The 20,441-nt window shown below is 37.3% G+C and overlaps 1 protein-coding gene across 1 annotated transcript in view; it reads right to left on the bottom strand.

Annotated features, from left to right (window-relative positions):
* Window positions 1-3,347: 3,347 nt before the first annotated feature.
* LOC111868749 (sushi, von Willebrand factor type A, EGF and pentraxin domain-containing protein 1) overlaps window positions 3,348-20,441 on the bottom strand; it is a 51,712-nt gene continuing 34,618 nt past the window's right edge. Inside the window, exons 26-35 of the mRNA XM_023859726.2 lie at window positions 19,117-19,289; window positions 17,869-18,089; window positions 16,084-16,288; window positions 15,510-15,683; window positions 13,320-13,557; window positions 10,071-10,896; window positions 8,303-8,465; window positions 7,345-7,524; window positions 5,524-5,619; window positions 3,348-3,891 (exon numbers count right to left, since the gene is read on the bottom strand). Of these exons, the coding sequence (XP_023715494.1) occupies window positions 3,809-3,891; window positions 5,524-5,619; window positions 7,345-7,524; window positions 8,303-8,465; window positions 10,071-10,896; window positions 13,320-13,557; window positions 15,510-15,683; window positions 16,084-16,288; window positions 17,869-18,089; window positions 19,117-19,289 (2,359 nt within the window). The 3' untranslated portion in view covers window positions 3,348-3,808. The remainder of the gene's footprint in view (window positions 3,892-5,523; window positions 5,620-7,344; window positions 7,525-8,302; window positions 8,466-10,070; window positions 10,897-13,319; window positions 13,558-15,509; window positions 15,684-16,083; window positions 16,289-17,868; window positions 18,090-19,116; window positions 19,290-20,441) is intronic.

A 20,441-nucleotide genomic window follows, 5' to 3' on the forward strand; every position in this document is an offset into this window, starting at 1 on the left:
TATTAAAATGGATCTTAGAGAGACAGGGTGGGATGGGATAGATTGGACTGATCTGGCTCAGGATAGGGACTGGTGGAGGGCTCTTGTGAACACAGTAACGAACCTTTGGGTTCCATAAAATGCTGGGAAGTTCTTGAGTAGCTGCACAATTGGCGGTTTCTCAAGAAGGGCTCAGCTCCATGGGTGAGTGAGTGAATGTCTCCTGATTTCAGGAATGCTCTACTGAGTTACATTAAAGGAGAATACAATTTTGTTTGTTGTGGTGTCCCATACACCATAACATATGTTACTGAATGAAAGCTATGTATCCAAAATAACACTTTTTAAACAAACATTTTAAATGTGCTACTTGAATTGTACCTATTTTGTAGCATTATGCAACATTTTTGGAAATGCAAACTTTCACAAAGAACTGTTTATTTTCTATAATATACAAATGGTACTGCATATGTATCACTGTTCTTTTGCCAAAGCATATGAAATCACAGTACCGTATTTACGCATGTATAGGCCACGTGCGTGTATAGGCCGCAGCACAATTTTCAGACAGAAATTATAGAAAAAATAATTTTCTTGGAATATTATTTCAGGAGTAGAACACCCTGTATTACTAATTATGAATAGAATTTTTTTTAAATGAAGTGTGATTTCGAATATTTCGAATATAAGCCGCACCCCAGTTTTCCTCTTGAATTTTTGGCAAAAAATGTGCGGCCTATACATGCATAAATACGGTATTTTGTATTACCATGTACCACAGTAAGCATTTTAGAGTTAAATAGGTTCATAAAATGTTCATAAATTTCTATGAATATAATTCATGTATTAACTATCCCTATCACTACACTTTACTTCAGTAACTAGATAAAGTTTGTATCTTGGATTGATGGATGGATAGATGTACAAGGAGCACTTCTACATGTGGCTAAGAAATATTTTCTTTCAAATTACAACAATATTTATGAACTTATATTGCAAGTTGAGAAATACCTATCCAGATACATACATACATAATTCATAAATTCACTGATCCATTGTCCAAACTGGACCGGATATTGAACTCGTCAAAATAAGACTTGATTGCAGAAGTACAACTGTGTCAACAGCAAACAACCACACACAACCAAAAGCACCAAATAACCATAATTTACATTGTCATTCATAAACAAAATCACAAGGAATATAGTTATTAAATGTTATACATGCTTACTCACTTACTTACTTACTTACTTACTCATGGAGCTCCAAACTGTCTAGTGTTTATATGATGAATATTATTGTTGGTTTGAAAAAATTGCAATTTCTAACAGCAAACACCAATATAGAATAGATATATAGGCTAGGAACAGTCAAAATATCCAACCTCTTAAAACCTTCTCTACAAGACTTTCCAGGACTCAATCTCAGCATAACCCTAATCATTCTTTTTTGGGCAACAAATAAACTTTTCATAACTGGAGAAGAACTCCAGAATATAATACTATATTCAAGCTGATACCGATAATGAGAACAATAGACCATTCAAAGAGCTTGTTAACTGACAAGGGACTGTAACTTCCTGAGCATGAAACACGCTGTATTCTGTTTCTTTAATAATTTTTCAGTTTGTTTTTTCCAATTAAGTTGACATACTTAAAAAATTAACATTATCAGCATCTTTAAGTCTAAAATTATCTTATATTACTGATAATTACTCTGGAGACTTAGGAGTCACAAATTTAATCAGGTGAGTTTTACTCAAATTAAGTACCAGATTGTTATTTCGAAACCAGCTTGAAAACCTAGTCGTAACTATTTAATTTAATATTCAAAGAGTTTAGGTAATTTGAGTAATTAAAATTGTTGTTTCATCAGCATACAAAATAGTACGTGCTATATCCTTAAGAGTACCTGGGAAATCATTAATATAAACATTAAACAACATTGGTCCCAGGACAGATCCCTGCGGAACACCAAACCTTACAGATTTCCATTCAGAGATTGTAGTAGTCAAATTAGAAGCATGCAGCACAACTTTTTGCATTCTATTTTTTAAATAAGTCTCCAACCATTTCAAAATAGGCCCTTTGACTCTATACATCTTCAACTTTTGAATCAACAGATCATGACTGACACAATCAAAGGCCTTTGTCAAATCAGAAAAAATACCTACCACAAACTCCTTATGGTTCAATGCTTTAAGAACAGTATCAGTTAGATTAAAAACAGTGTTTTGTGTAGAAACATCCTTACGAAAGCCATACTGCTCAGGAGCCAGGATATCATTTCTTATAAAATGCTGTTTAAGCATACTAAACACTAATATTTCAAATAATTTTGAGAAACTTGTCAATAAAGATATCAGTCTATAGTTGGTAATTTCAGTAACATCAGATGCAAATCCTCACTGAATGTTAGACATATTTATGTGGCAGAATGTTCAGCAAAGAAATTTCTAGATTTCACATATCATATATAGACAGATACTAGGAAAACAATGTACGAGGGGGTACCCAAAAGAAACTGAACTTATTTTTTTTTTAAACTTATTTATTCAAATTTTAAGCACAAACCTTCAATTCCCTTCAAAGTACTCTCCACTTACACTAATACACTTGTCTAGTCTTTTATTCCATTTTTCAAAACATTGTCTAAATTCATCTTTTGAGATGCTTGACAGCGGCTCCGTCGTTTTTTCCTTCACCTCAGCAACATCAGCAAAACGCTTTCCTTTCATATCTCTTTTCATTCGAGGAAACAAAAAAAAGTTTTGATCATTTCGGGACTCTTCTTTCAAAGCACAGCATGCTTCCACGCGACCTTGTTTTTGTTCAGCAGTCAGCAGTTGTGGCACGAATTTCGCAGCCACCCTTTTCATTCCCAAATCTTCTGTCAAAATTCGCTGAACTGAGCTCCAAGTCACTCCCGACAGCTCCACAATTTCTTCAATGGTCCGTCGTCGATCTTCCTTGATGATTTCACGAATTTTTCCAACATTTTCATGTGTTCGGGCTGTGGAAGGACGACCAGAACGAGGTTTGTCATCAATTGACATCTCACCATTTTTGAAACAGGAAAACCACTCAAACACTTGAGTTTTCCCCATAGCATCGTCCTTGTACGCCGTTTTTAACATTTCAAGAGTTTCTGTTCCACTTTTCCCGAGCAAAAAGCAGAATTTCACCGCCGCATGCTGTTCACGAAAATCAGCCATTGCAAAAATGACGATCACACAAAACAGTTGTCACTATAAACTCTGCCAAAACTAGTCCTTACCTTCTGAAGCAACGGTAGTCAGCTTATCGACTCAGGAATGTTAGCTCTATGCGCTCATAGCGGCAAAATGCGGTACTACAAAAGCTCTGCCCACAGAAAAATTAGTTCGGTTCTTTTGGGTACCCCATCGTATGATAATATTTCATTATTTTAATTTTAATCAAAATGCTTAAATCATTATTGTTAGGAAAGGCAAGAATGATCCTTCTACTTTAAGCAGCAAGAAAAGAAATTGAAAAGTTCCCTTTCTGTGCTGCATCATTCTGGTACCAGAACCTATCCTGTAGTAGTAGTTTGGAAGTTCATAAACTACTAACAAAATTATATTTTGCTCGCAGGTTAGATGATGGATTGTTCCACTGATGGTCAATGACTGAGATCATAATCAGAATCAGAATTTGTTTCTTGCAATTTTAAATAAGTTATAGATTGTTGCTTCTGCAATGCCATCATCATCATCATCATCATCCTCACCCTTTAACCCAGTCAACAGACAACAGAAATTAATTGCAGCAACTCAGAAAAAATGAATGCCTCCTTTCCAACATTCCCTTCAGACTTTCTCACAGGTTGGGTTCCCACTCCAAGTTCCATCACTTAGACATGTGATGACAGGATGAGAACTTACTTTCATTCCTGAAAAAAATACATTGAGATCACAGTTTAAGGTTGTTTTGGGGAGTAACACATTTGAACACTAAACTCAGCAAGATCATAAATGCCTGCAATTTAATACCGAAGCTATTTCATTGGGTCACTGAAATTGAACAGTAAATGAGGGAAAAACCTTAAATTCCCCAGAAATACTAAACGGGGGTTCCTCTATGGGTAAGTTTATCTTTTATGCTAGATACTTACTTACTTACTTACTCATGGAGCTAAGCCCTTCTGGAGGAGCCGCAAATTCTGCAGCTACTCAAGAATTTCCCAGCAATTTATGGAACCCGAAGGTTCATTACCGTGTTCACAAGATGCCTCCACTGGTCCCTATCCTGAGCCAGATAAATCCAATCAATACCATCCAATCCTATCTCTCTAAGATCCATTTTAATATTGTCCACCCACCTACGCCTTGGTCTTCCCAGTGGTCTCCTTCCTTCTGGATTTCCCACCAATATCCTATATGCATTCCTCATCTCCCCCATTTGCGCTACATGCCCTGCCCACCTCATCCGCCTTGACTTGATCATTCTAATTATACTTGGAGAAGAGTAAAAGTTATAAAGCTCCTTATTATGCAGTTTTTTTATGCTAGATAACACAATACAAACTGAGTAAGCAATGTTACAATACTGTATTTGTGTTTTCTAGTACAACTAAATGACTGTTTCAACTGCCATCTGTATCACATGGCATAGATATCATTGTGGTAGGAAAGAAATGCAACATGCAAGCACACCATTTGAAGCCTTGATTCCATAATGACTGTCTATTTAGCGGCTGGGACATAAAATACAGAAGGACTAACAGGCATACAAAAGTCAGTAATAAGGTCCTGAGAAAGAAGCAGCATCCTTTTGAAATCCTAAGAGTCTTGCGCAAGACTTAACTATACTAGGAAAACATTTAATAATATAGTACATATAATACACTACATCAGTAAGAAGACTGCCAAAAATGACAAGAAATACCCTTAAAAGTCCAAAAATTTACCAAATTTACTCCCAAAATGAAAAAATGATCTTAAACCTAAAAATGTAAAAAAATGACAAAAAATTATCTATAAAATTTACATTTCTGTAACCAGCAGCTCATATCTGAGATTTATATATTTAAGAGCATCACATAGGATACAATGAAAAAAAAGATGACATGTCATCAAAATCCAGGCCTTGGTCATCACATTTACTCAGTTTATTAAAAAGATCCTTTCCTAAGATGTCTCACTTTCAGCCATTGACATAAACACTGCCCTGGCAAAGCACTGTTAGATTGTCCAGAATACTGAATTTACTTTTGATATTTGGATATAGATCATGACAATTTAGATGATGTTAAGTTTTCATGCCATAATGTATAAAAGAAGCCAAGGTGATTACATACAAGGAGAGAATATCAGATTATAACATAGGATTCTGCTGTCAAACATGAGTCCCTGTTACACTAAATTCTGCAGTACAAGATTCCAATACATAAAATAGAATTCAGAACAGTCTACTTCATTAGTTCCCCATAACTACAAGATATTAAATTTATCAGTTTGAACAGTAATGTTCAATTCATATCATAAACTACTAGCACTGATCCATACCATAAGTCGCAACTTACCGGGTGGACAACTGTATACCACTTGGTCCTGATAAAGGTAAGATGCTCCAAGAATTATTGCACCATTACGTACAGGCGGCTTGCCACATGAAATACCTATGAGAATTAATCATAATCACAAAAAACGATAATTCTGAATGCAAAGCTATGAAAACAGAATTTTGGTATAATTTGTCATAAACCCATTTGTGATGCGATTATATCCCAGTAAATAAATGAGGATAATTATGTTCCTTTCTAAGATCAAGCACTGTACCCATCCACTGTTCTCTTTGTTTCCTTATATTAATCTTCAAATGATTTATATTTAACTAAGGATACATTATCCAAACTCCTTCCATAATCAATTCCATGCACTGAATAATATTAAACATCTTTTGTTTCACATTTGTTCCAGCATACAATTGCAAATGGTTTTTTAAAACCTGAGATCAGATCCAAGAAAATTCAGCTTTGAAAGCAAACAGAAAAATAGGTGGTTAAAGATAAGGCCAAGCTATCCCTGCAATAGGCCATGCAGGCCCACCAGGTTGTGAGATGTTGAGGCTTCCAGGTTGGCTCACATGTAATGATGAAGTTGTCTGCCTTACACGCCGGCCGCCCTTTATGCCCTAGGAAGATTCCTAGTACTCATTTCCATTAGAGGCTAACTCAACCCAGGGCCATAGTATGGCTGCAAGGATTAGGTCAGTTGAAAAATGAAATTACCTCATTGGGAATCGAACCCGCAATGTTCTGGGTAGAACTGAATAAAGTTTAACCAGGGTTTTAAAATGTAGTGCTTCTTATCGCATTCCTTAAACCTGTTTTGTATAAAACAGGGAGAAAAGCATCTGTCGCAGATCTGTGAATATGTGCTGAAGGTGATGCTTGAATTTCTAAATACCAAACTCTTAGGGGGATTCCAGGTTTGAATTATGGCCTGGAGACCAGTTATTTTCACTGACGCGTTTCATGATCTTACTCAATCCCTCCAGGCAAAATTATGGAATAATACTTCATATTGGACCATCATTACTTCCTTATGCTTTCTTTCTATTTCATTATTCACTAATAATTCTGTTATTTGACATTATATTATCTAAGCTAGTGACACCATCCTCAAATAAACTATTGACATACTATTAAAACAATGATATTATTGCTTATGTCTGTGTTGTTGAAGTGCCAAGCCATACAATGTGACTCTGCCCATTTAGTTCATGATGTTAATGAGAACCCTGGAGTCAATAAAGAAAAGAAAATCCAAATTCTTTTTATACATTTTAGATATTTTAACTGTTCAGAACTGACTTGTCTTGTTATCTTTAGTCTTCTTGGGGGCACATGGAGGCATGGTTGGTTGAGGCACTATGCTACAAGCTGGAAGGTCACAGGTTCAAGTCCAGCTGAGGTGGATTTTTTCAATTTACCTAATCCTCAAGCACAATACATCACTGTAGGTCGCGGTGCAAGGGCCGAGAAGGCCCACCCCTTATACATGCATTCATACCTAATTCTTCCAGCCGCACTATGGCCCTGGGGTCAATTCAGCCTGTAACAGAAATGAGTACCAGGAATCTTCCTGGGGGTAAAGGGTGGCCAGCGCGTAAGGCTGACAACCTTACCGCCATCTGTGAGCCGAATGTCTAGATAATGTGGGACCCTCAACGTCTCACAGCCTTATGGGCCTCCACGGACTGGAACAGGGGTAGCTTTACTCTTTTATCTTTACTCTTCTTACTGAAAATACTGACAGCTTTAAGGATATTCTGTAACTGAGAAATTAAATTTTCTTTAAAAAATATTATATAATATTACAGTATGTAGAAAAGTTCTTACGTGTACATTTTCCTCGAACTCGGGACCACTTGCCAGTTGCAAGGCAGCGAGATACCAGAACACCAAATGCCTGGTAGCCTTCCTTACAGCGGTAGTTCAACATGTTACCATATACATACTCCTTAGCAACATTGACCAACTCTGTATGATATGGGGCAGGATGACTTTGGCACTGCACAGCTGTGATGAACAAAGATATAAAATCTGTACAAGTAAAGTGATCAATACACAGGTAATCAAACCTTCATTAACACAAAAATATTCTAGATAATATTTATAAAACTTTGGCCAGACTCATACTCGTACATGGATGTAATGATCAGATGATTATAAAAGCACATAGAAGGACATAACTAGCATCTGAAATTACATTTATGAAGCAAGTTTGAGGTTACATATAAAAACCAAAATGAAGACATATTATATAAGATTTGAGGCTTTCACGGCGGTGACTATGAAGAAAGCAGTCTTCTGGGATTTGGCACCGTGTATATGTGGTGTTAACCGACGTTTCGGAGGAACGTATCGCCTCCATCTTCAGGGTAGAAGAAAAAATATAAGAATTCTGCAAGCGGAGAGACCGTGAGAACCGTGAGAGTCTGCTTTTACCGGTTCTCACGGTCTCTCCGCTTGCAGAATTCTTATATTTTTTCTTCTACCCTGAAGATGGAGGCGATACGTTCCTCCGAAACGTCGGTTAACACCACATATACATGGTGCCAAATCCCAGAAGACTGCTTTCTTCATATTAGATACCAGAAAATCTGAACAGCCATCAAATTTATACAAAGGTGCAGATCATGAAATAACATCTAAGAAGAACAGGATACTAAAACAGATTATGGCATGAAAGCTTAGGGAGAAGAGATGTTCAGGAAGGCCACCGAAGAAATGGCATGAAAGCATAACAAACAACACGCCAAGATAATAATGAACTGCAGTTCAGTGTGGTACTTACGAGCACATGTTGTGTTGTCATAACTCCACTGTCCACCATCTTGACAGGTGGAAATATTCGAAACATGAAGAATATAGCCCAGTCGACATTTGAATTTCACGGTACTGCCTACGGTCAAATTTTTAGATGATTCATCCCTCAGGATATACCCATTATCAGGCTCCTGAAAGAGGGACACAGAGAATAAAGATTATATTGTGAATAAATTTATGTCAACATAAATGAAGACGGAAAAAATTAAGTTAAAACTCTCCATTAAAAATGTGATCTAATAAATAACGTTTTGAACATATTATAATTCTTTATACCATATAATAGTAAATTCAAAATTGCTCATTAATACATTATTCTTTAACAGGAAATTTGGACTGATACTTATTGATAAGAAATTTTAGCTATTCACAGTATCAGAATATCCTTGGGCTGACTAATCACCACACTCCTTCACACACCAAAAAACATCTGGAACACCAAACACACCTATAACTGCAGGGCTCTCCTATAACACACATCAACCAACACCTTAAATACACCCTAACCCCCCTTTTACTAATCCCTATAAAAATTTGTACCTCAATTACTGAAGCTACTTGATTTTAGCCTTTCACAATATAACATATCTCATTCATGAATACTGTCACATGACAGAGTGTGGCCACAGAAGATTTTGGACTGGCTATTGGATTCACTGGACACTTTAACACAGAAATTGTGACTACACTTTATGAATTGCTATCACACACAAACCAATATTCTTAGTTTGTTATAGTCTCCACTAGCCGTTGATTGGTAGTGGCTTCCAATGGGAGATGTTCCCCTATCTCTGGGTTCTTGATCTATCCCTGGCCTCAGCTACCAGCTTCTCACGGCAACAGATCACGAGGACTGAATTGCAGCAGTGCAGCGGTTCTCTATTTCACTCACTAACACACTTACCAACCAACTCATTGCACTCCACTAATTCTCACCATTGTCCTGCTTATAACATCTCGGCATGGACTGCACAGGAAACATCATCCTCTGCTGTTTGTGGCTGCTGTCTAGCAACAGACACTGTACAGTCACCTATCTCACAGTCACTACCTAGCAATGGGTCTACATGCTACAATAATATTTTTCTTGAACTATCCCCGGCCTCAGCTACCAGCTTCTCACAGCAACAAATTACGAGGACTGAATTGCAGCAGTGCAGCGGTTTTCTATCTCACTAACACATTCACCAACCAACTCATTCCACGCCACTAATTCTCACCGTTGTCCTGCTTATAATTCCTCTGCTGTTTATGGCTGCTGTCTAGCAACAGTCATTGTACAGTCACCTATCTCACAGTCACTACCTAGCAATGGGTCTATATGCTACAATATTATTGTTTTTATTGATAAAAATAAAATATAAAAAATTGAACCATTTTAACTGACATTTATGACAAAAGATCTGTATTCAAGGACCACCTGATGACATTCTATGCAGTTCAAAACACACAGTAAGATACAGATAATAAAACTGAGTATTAACATCCTAATATCAGTTTCATAATCAATCAGTTGTTGTGCTGACAGCTTCTAAAAATACCTTTAAGCTATTAGTACTACTGTAAATAAATTTAAAAGGACAAGAAAGTATTAACTTGAGGAGCAGTTCATATGGGTAATGTTTGTAGAAATTTAAAAGGAAACTTCCCCAGCAGCAGAATATCTCAAGTCAGTAAATCAGAACAAAAATTAAACATTACATATTCTGATATCTTCAGTGGCTATGATATCTTACCTTGGGCTCGGGGCATTTGTACTGGAAAGGTTGACACAGAGCCTGACCTGTCTTCAAAATGGAATCCATAAATTCACTTCCAGTATCAATGTTGTTGAACAACACCCAGGAACCATTCAATTGGCATGTCCATGTAAGTTTCATCAGAGACCATGATGAAGCGAACATGGGAAGAGTGAGTCTGTAGCCAGATTTGCACGTAAAGTCTGCTAAGTCACCATAGAAATTACCACCGATATTGAGAGAGCCATTTTCCGTGATAGGCGTGGGTGCATCAGAATACAGAACAAGTGTTGACAAATTACATTTTACACGTTCACACTGTGACTCTCGGAAGGACCATTTACCATTTTCCATACATTCAAGAATGCTTGGACCAGTCAGTCTGTACCCCACCTCACAACCCATTTCGATCTCACTGCCATATAAATAAACAAGCCCATCATGTGGTACATTTGATGTATTTTGTCTTCTGTCACTTGCAGCAACACTGTTACTATTTCTTATTGTTACCTTACCATGCTCTAATGGTAAAGGTGTGGGGCATTCAATCATTACACATTCAGTTGTTTCACCTTTCCAGGCACCATTTTCTTCACATGTAATTTGCAATTCTGAGCTCTCTCCTTCATGATGGAAAATATAGCCAGTCTCACATTTGTAAGTTAACTGTTTCCCAAAATCATACACCACTTCATCAGTTTCATATTCACCTTCACTGTTTCTGTCATCATATACTGAAAATATTTTTCTGTTATAATAGTTTGATGTGGAATTTATTACTGATATATTTGTATGAGAGTCTGTGACAAATCCATGGGATATTCTGAAAAAGAAACGTGAAAAGCACATAATATCATGTACTTTGGATGTCTTAAGAGTTCTAATTTCAGACCACAGACGAGCCATTGTGAGATATTTTGTAGTTTTCCTCAGTACATCTGAACTCATCATTTATAGTCACACTAAATTTAAAAATATACAAAGTGATTCAGCATCCTATGAACAAAATATAGGATGTAAGTTTTGAGGTTTTCACGGCGATGACAATGAAGAAAGTCGTCTTCTGGGTTTAGGCACCGTGTATTCTTCGTTTTGGCCGACGTTTCGGAGGAACGTAGCGCCTCCATCTTCAGAGCAGTTGAATGGCTTGGAATGCGGAGAGCAGTAGCTCTGCTCTGAAGATGGAGGGGCTACGTTCCTCCGAAACGTCGGCCAAAACGAACAATACACGGTGCCTAAACCCAGAAGACAACTTTCTTCAAAATATAGGATGTTTATGAGGAGACAATTTGGAGCAAAAATGTAAACAAATATAAACATGTTATGATAATAAAGAACTGTAAAAGGTAAAAAGGTAAAGCTATCCCTGTAACAAGTTGTGAAGGCCCATAGGGTTGTGAGATGTCGAGGCTGTCACATATTCTAGATGCTCAGCTCACGGATGGTGGTGTCAGCCTTATGCACCTACCATCCCTTATCCCCCAGAAAGATTCCTGGTACTCATTTTTGTGAGAGGCTGAGTCGACTCCATAGCCATAGTGTGGCTGGAAGGATTAGATAAATTGAAAAAACTCCAATGAACTCATTAGGACTAAAACCTGCAACCTTCCAGCTTGTAGTATAGTGCCTCAACCAACTATGATACTGTGTGACCTGATTGTACATAATTGATTAATTCAACTGCATGCAATAGTTGTGTGACGAAAGCTCCCTTACACACCTATGAATAAAACAAAACATAATGTTGCAACATAATATTTAAAAAAGAAAGTGCTGTCTAATCACCACTATTTTAGAGTTATGGCATTTAAACTTCTGATCTTAATTGTTTTGCTAAGATCTAAAACTTTGTGATGCCGGTATGTTAACCTCTGGATACAGAGATAAGGACTATGTTTATTGACTGGGCTCAACTGAGTAGAATTTTACCTGAGGACAGAGACAGAATCCAGTCTCCAAAAAGTTGTTGGTAAAACAAAAGAAAATGATAAATAATGTCTGACAAGTTGATAATTGTATTGATTTTTTTGCATGTTTGCACAGTGGAGCATTTATATTCAAATGACAGAGTTCATACTGCATTTGCTAATAGCTGACATTACTTCTGATAGCAAAGTAATTCACAACAAAATGAGATGGTATGATATACTAATGAGGCTATGTAATGTACAAGTGTTAGTATCCAGATTAGAGGGAACCCTACAGACTGTACCTTTTCAGTGGTATAATATAATCTGAAAAAAAAATAAAACATGTGCTTTAATGCAAACAGAACATATTAGCCATAGCAAGAGCAATGCACACAATTATTTTTTTTATTGCTAGTGGGGTGGGACTAAGTCCCTTGTACTACAGCCACTTCTGGCCTATGGTACCAGCCCCAGATGATAGATGAGGGTGATTGTGGAGCAATTGGTGGAATGAAGATTGGCAGGGGAAACTGAAGTACTCTGAGAAAACCTGCACCAGCGCCACTTTGTCCACAACAAATCCCACTTGACCAGACCCGAGATCGAACCGGGGCCGCTGCAGTGGGAAACCAGCAACTAACAGCTTGAGCTATGGTGTGGCCTATGCACACAATTAAGAAGAAGTGTTAGATGCTACAATGCCAATCCATCAACAATTAGTTTCTACATAAAACTGCATATGAACATAATGCTTTGTGCCATGTACTGCACACTGATTATGCAACAATCATAAGGATAAAATTATATGCACAACCTGCATGAACTGGCACACTTGGCAGAGGTGAGTGATAATTTTCATGGTCCAGATAAGTTACCCCGGGGAGTTACATCTTACAGAAGACAAAGTGAATGTCAGAACCATCTAAAATGCAGTACAACGCATGCAGTAATAGGAGCAAGACACAACACAGAACACGATACACAAATATATGTAGGAAGAATGCTCACATAAAAGAGGATTGGCATAATTCGCGTGTTTGAGTGCGACGTAAGAAGAATCCTGAAAAGTTTTATTATTTAGAATTCATCGTCCTATATGACGAAAACAGATTTTAGTCATTTTAGAATGAAGACATTATGGCATGCAGTACAATAGTGTAACATGCATAAAGACACCTGAAGATGGCACATTAGTGCTGAAACATGTAGTGTGGAAGACGGTCAGCATAAACCATGGATCTAAAATCATTATATCTGAGGTTAATGTTGCACATGCCATATCTTGGCTACAGACATATTTAGGGTTAGCAGTAAACTGGTTAACATGAACACTTACAATGGAGGGCTCTTGCAGCCTTTGGGGCGACAGAAGGGAACAGTCTCATCCCATTGTCCATCTTCAAGGCATGTAAGTATGCTGGCTCCTTCCAACTGAAAGCCTACATCACATTCCACCTCTACCTGGTGACCATACTGCAGTACTATGCTTTCGTTCCACTGGGCATCACCTGATTCTAGCAGCAGAGATCTCACTCTCCCATTGGCTGGAGGTTCAAGGGCCTCACATGTCTTACCTACATTGAACAGTTTGAATTCTAGTAAAAGAGTGAAGGTTGGGAAAGAAAGCGTTGATAACCAAGCACAGACAACCACAAAATGTAAGAACTCTAAGAAGTACAGGATTTTCATAATTGTATATCCAAACAATATGAAGCAATGTTCTTAGCAATATAGTTATTCCAGGCCGCACCATAGCTCAAGCGGTTAGTCGCTGGCTTCTCACCGCGGTGACCTAGGTTCAATCCCGGGTCTGGTCAAGTGGGATTTGTGGTGGACAAAGTGGCGCTTGGTCAGGTTATCTCCGAGTACTTCGGTTTCCCTTGCCAATCTTTATTCCACCAATTGCTCCACAATCACCCTCACCTATCATCTGGGGTGGTACAATAGGCCAGAAGTGGCAGTATAAGAGACTTAGTCCCACCCCACTAGCAATAAAAAAAATATATATAGTTATTCTAGTTTAAAAAAACTATCCCTGTAACAGGCTGTGGGACATCAAGGCTCCCACATTCTCTAGACAATCGGTTCACAGATAGCGGCAAGGTTGTCAGCCTTACACACTGCCCACCCTTTACCCACAGGAAGAATATTCGTACACATTTGTTTTAGAGACTGAGTTGATGCCAGGGTCATAGTGTGGCTGGATGGATTGGGTCAATTGAAAAATCCAATAACCTCATCAGGAATTGATTCTGTGACCTGCCAGCACATAGCATAGTGAGTCAACCTACTATGCTACTGTGTGCCCCCTTCCAGTTACCAACATCAAAGCAAAAGCAAGGACTAACCTCTGTTTATTATACAGTACCACTTGATTTGTGAAGGTAGTTCATTCCATAAAAACTGGTTGTACCATGAAAATCTGTGCACTGAAAATGACATTTCCAGGTACTTTACATGTAAAAGTTGCTTAAATTAATGAACATAAGTTGTTCATTGTAGTGAAAATTAAGGTCATTAAGTGAAAAACAGATACACATTAATATACTTCATTGTTGCAAAAATTCATAAATCAAGTGTTTGTAAAACAAAGGATACCTAATATTAATAAAATGAGTGGTCTTTATAAAACTGTTCCATTTTAACAGTTTTGAGAATCTTGTAATTCCTACAATTCTTGTAGCGTCTTCACAACACCACACAATGTCCGAGGGAACAATACGCAAACAAGGGGCATATTGCACATCACAGACATAGCTGCTGAAACAAACTGTCTGGAATACACGCATCACATAGCTTTAAACAAGTGGACGACGCCCCTTACGAGGTAGATAAAATTTTACGATAGATTATAATTTAAGTAGACTATAACGCACAATTTTAGCATGCATCAAAACAATGTAACAGTTTAGATGCATTGAAACACATGAAGATGATCATCTGTGGCTGAAACATGTCATGTTGGTGTTGAATGGTGAATATTTTAATATTTTAATGATTGTTGCATTATTGACAGACTAAATACATAGACGTTTAATGTAAATATAGATTTTATGTGGTAACCATGTTATTATTTTACATTCTACAAAGTTTACAAACATAAGGTGCAAAAGTCTGAAGGGCTATTGTAATGTCCAACCTAGGACTAACATTGACACTATTTGTTTTAGTATTCTATTGCATACTGGCCAATATGGCTGAATGAATACAGTTTAGCTGAGTAAAGCTGGTGTTTGTGTTCCCATTCATGTGCCACAACAAAGGATTACAGTGGTACCACAATGTTGTAGCACACAGTGTACAAGAAACAGGAAAATGGCTTGAATGCATGAGTCAGATTTTCTGAAAGACATGGGTATGATAGTCTATCACCATCACTACACAACATTCCACTTATAAATCTGAAATGTTCTGTATAGTCCATGTCAATAAAAATTTGTTTTGAAAACCATGGAAATATTTCACACATACTCCCAAGAATTAAGATCATAGCTTCATTACAAAAATGGTCTACAATCATACCAACCTTCACAAACTGGAATTTCCCCACTCCATTTGCCATTGGCCATACATACTCGAACAGGAGCACCAATTTGCTTGTACCCCTGATTACAATAATAATGAATTGTATCAGTGTAACGGTATGACCGTCCACGGACCACACCATGAGGGAAGTATCCTGGGAAACCACAGCTTCTCCCTGTTACAAGAAAGGATCTTACATTTCTATAGCAAGCGTCACGTAACTTCGAACAAGGCCAAGAGTAACCTTGAATGTGCAGAAAAAAAATTTCAGACAAGGGGGTGGAGGGTATGAGAAGTGACAGGCGGCCAGTGGAAGAACGAGTGTTAAGAAACTCCTCCCACCACAAGCTACACGCAGGATTTGACTAGGAATGCGGGGCCTTGTTCGAAGTTACGTGACACCGTCTATAACATGACTGAATATTTTTAAATTCAGTAAACTCAGTATAAGAGACTGATTATTAAAAAATACCACGTTTCAAAGGTGATGAACAGACAGTTCCTTACAGATGGCTTTGTACTGAAATGTTCAAAATAATTTAATAAAGTCTTTTAGAAAGGGGTGGCATTCTTACGTATGCAGAATGGAGTTGGACCCTCCCAGACACCTTGCTTCAGACACTTCCTCTCTATTGTTGAGTGTTCTGTGCTCCCCCACCTCAGAGAAAACCCCAGGTTGCAGGTATATACAGCAACAGTACCTGCACTTGATACACTCACATTTCCATGGAATGGAGCTACTGGAGTAGCACAGTCCATACAGAATGAAGAGTTTTCTATCTGAAACAGAATAGTAAGAAAGAGAACCATTATTATGTTGAAGAAGCAGTCTTCTGGGATGTGGCACTGTGTAGATGTGGTGTTAACCGACGTTCCTTCAAAACGTCGGTTAACACCAAATCTACACAGTGCCACATCCCAGAAGACTGCTTTCTTCATAGTATCCGCCGTGAAAACCTCAAATCTTACAAAATCGAATTCTCCCGATAATTTTTATGTCGAATCCTAACAGTGCACTGTGTTATAAATATCCTATCAGTAGTTTCTAAGATGAAACTGTAGATATGAAGATGTGNCATTTACTAAACTGAAGCATTCTTCACTTAACAAACTTTTCATATCACTGTAGTACTTATTAAACCTGTCATGGTCACAACATGTTTCTGTATGTGTTTATCATGTTGTGGTTGAGACACCTATCAACTGGGATTAAAATTTTTTGGCAACCGAGAAATGAAATTATTACTCATATTTTAGAATTTCTGTCATTGAAGAGAGTTCATTTTATTTAAGAAAAAAGCAATACATTATGAAACTTCAAAATCATGCTGTTTGCTATTCCTTGTTTCCAGGTACAGAAGAGGCAAATGTGTCCCTGTTCTTAATTCAGTACCATGCCATGAAGACATGGGGAGAAAGAAGGTATAGTGATATATATTTATAACCTTAATTAATTAATTTTTTAATTCACTTAGTGGGGGGTGGAGTCCAACTGGGTCCACTAGGCATGGCCGCCACTAATTGGCCTATTGTAGCCTGTGATTTTGATGATTGAGAATTTGGTGGAATGAAGATTGGCAGGGGAAACCGAAGTACTTGGAGAAAACCTGTCCCAGCCCCACTTTGTCCACCACAAATCCCACTTGACCAGACCTGGGATCTAACCCAGTCTGCCGCGGTGGGAAGCAAGCGACTATCCGCTTGAGCTATGGCGCAGCCATATTTTTAACCTCAGTTCTACAAGAACGTGAACACTTAGCTTCATGCTTTGGAAATTTTACCCAAGAAAAGAAGCTCCTGCTACACATTGGACAGGAAGCTGGACGAGACCCAGAGCTGGACTCGATACAGTGCAAAGACAGAAGTCTCTGCCCTTGACAGAAATTGAACCCTAGATGTCCAGCCCATAGCCTAGACACTATACCAACTGAGCTACCACACTTCCAGGCATACCATACTTAATAATTATGTGGACATCAATGAACAAAACACTACTTCTACATCAGCTTTAGTCGCTTTAGAATAATTATGTGCTGCTAAAACTGTATTAAAGTATATTAACTCTGGGAAATATTATTTCTTTTTAATACCAACCATACAAAATCAAAAAGCAGGAGTTTTTCTGTTACATTCAATGATACAATTTTCATATAAAACTTCATCCAAATCTATCCAGTGGTTCTTGGCCTGAAATATACGGAACAAGAGACAGATGGACAGGGAGACATGACCTCTCTTACATGCCTATTTTTTACACATTGTGCAAGGAATACTTAATAATGAACAGCTCTAGGAACACCACTGTCTGCTAAATGTCATAATGTGAAGAGGTAAAATAAGAACACAGAAAATTTACATACTTTCAGATCTCCATGAATTCCATCCAAGAAGTCTGTCCATATGAAGATGTTGCCAGCTCTGGAAGGTACTCCACAAAGCATTGTTAAATACCAAACATCTGTCCCTTGGAGAATATAATCCCACATGGCAACATTGGAGAGGTATCCCATGAAGGACTCAGCCTCATTAAAACCACTGCCCAACAGATCCTGCTCCTGACCCAGTATAAGTATTCCATCACCTTCAAATAGAATAGTAGCCACAGAACTGATTATATTTATACAACGAGGTATAAGTTTTGTATGCACCTGCTGAGCTATTTTGAACTCCTAACAATTTGTCCTTAGTGATACTAACTTAACCAAATGTTCCTAAATCTCTCTATGTTGAAGTCTCACTTAAAATTTCCTGAAAGCAGCATGGCTCAACACAACAGAAAACTTTGAAAGGCAATAGTTAACCATCTCCATACCGTTTTTCTTGTAATTGAGGGAAAATATCTTGTTATAATATTAGAAGGTAATTTCTATTACCGAACTGCTGACAGACGGTAAACACATTTCTATCACTGATCCTCTAAAATGACATTCTCTTATGTATAGGTATATGTACAGGGTCTTTTTTTAGTAACTTGATGAGTTCACAGCTCTGCAATTCATGGCAAGTGGTGTGCTGCTTGCTGCAAGGCCCATAAAAATTTTACTGATTAATCAATTGATAATGTTTGGAATGAAGGAAAGTAATTAACTTGTAGACCGCTTGATGGCATTAAGCTTCATGGCTATCAGTGCTGTTCATGTGTGAGAGTTTGTTTATGATTTGTCAGTAGTAGGTAGCAGTTATCAGCTCCATTAGTGATCTGTTCTCCGTTACAATTAGTGGGCGGCATGTTCCGTCATGGTGTGGTATGCTTAAAAGCAACATGTATTTTTTTTATGACCCCTACATAAAATTCCAGATTGTTAGTGAGATTGCTGTATTGATTAATTATGCAACTTTCTTGTGCTTGAATACTTCTGTCTTCTGGGATATAATGCCATGTCGTCTGGTGAAAGTCAACAGACATTTCAGAGGAATATACTACCTCTATTTTCATGGTCCTTGCCAAATAATATGACTCTTGTCTATTTGCCATGAACCTTCTATCTGTGATTAGTGAACAATACAAAAAATTTCATCATAGGACTTTGATTAATATTATGCAAACTTTAAGATCTTATAAAATAAGGTGTTGTCTCTATAGATAATTCTCCATGATTCTTCTTTACCTGGGATGAATGTTCCATTGGCTAGACCTGTTCCATTATCACCAAGTTTCCCATCAATATAGATATTCCATTCTCCATTTGAGGAATGCCACATGACACAAAGAGAATGCCAGGAACCATCATTTGCTGTGATGTCTGTTACAGTCCGTTCACCATTTACATACAAGACAAAACTGAAATGTAATTTTAAGAACTCAATCAAATATTAATCTTCATATCATTACATATATTGGGAAAAAACAGCACATCTATATGTCAGTTTATCTCCATATTATAAGTCTGTCTTGGATTCATAACACATTCTTGATGAAAGATGAAATATTCTGTAACTTTATGATTTAATGTGCATTAATAAATAACGGAAATCTCCATGTTCATTCATGTTCCAATTTTATGATTTGCTGGAATGTAGACATATCTGAATAGTAGGAAATACATAAACAGAAGCAAATTTATGGACCATGATCCATTACATAAAATGAGTGAGTCTACAGTCATAAATGTCAAAATTCACACACTAAAAACTACTGAAAATCTGAACATATATAGGCAAGTTCATGTTCATTTATTCATATCTTCAGGGAGCAAACTTTTTGACTTATAGAATAATCTCGTTTGTAACTTTGACCAAACAAACACCTTTTATGAACGTGAAAGTAATGTGCCACGCATCACTTTAGTATGTTTTTAAATTCTTCATGTCATACATAAAAATTAAAATAAACAGAAAATTTTAATGTTTTTAAAAATAAATTAAAAAGTTATTTATTACAAAACTGTTTTTATTCTCTGCAGGAGTTTTTTAGTAACAATGATGGATGGTAGTTTGGTGGCTCGGGTTGGTTCTGATGTGGTGTGGATGTATATAGATAGTGTAAGTGTATATGTTGCTTTATGTTGGATCGTTGGGGTTTGTCATCCTCGGTTGCTAAGCTTCAGTAGGGGGAGGATGATCCTAAGATGATTGTACTGTTCTCAGTTTTGTGTATCATTTTGTAAATTTTTAAGAGTTGTTGCCCTGTAGTGCTTTAGATGGTTTAAATTGACTTCTCCAGTTGTACTTGTATAACAGTTTATGGATGTAAATACATTATGAATTATCAAGACAACAGTGTCATGGAATATTTTAAGTGTTAGTCTCACCCCACAATTCAAGAAGAATTTTAATACATTTTCCTTCAAAGTTTAATAATATGGCAGTTTTTAAATAAATTTTCAATGTAAACTAAAAATTAAAAATATTGCAGCCATGCGAATCATTATAGTTGGATATTTGAAATGTACAATGGTGAAAGATGGGTGAATGCCTCTAGGTGCTGGGTGGG

The sequence above is a fragment of the Cryptotermes secundus genome, unplaced genomic scaffold (genome assembly GCF_002891405.2).
Source record: "Cryptotermes secundus unplaced genomic scaffold, Csec_1.0 scaffold112, whole genome shotgun sequence".
Taxonomy (NCBI): Eukaryota; Metazoa; Arthropoda; class Insecta; order Blattodea; family Kalotermitidae; genus Cryptotermes; species Cryptotermes secundus.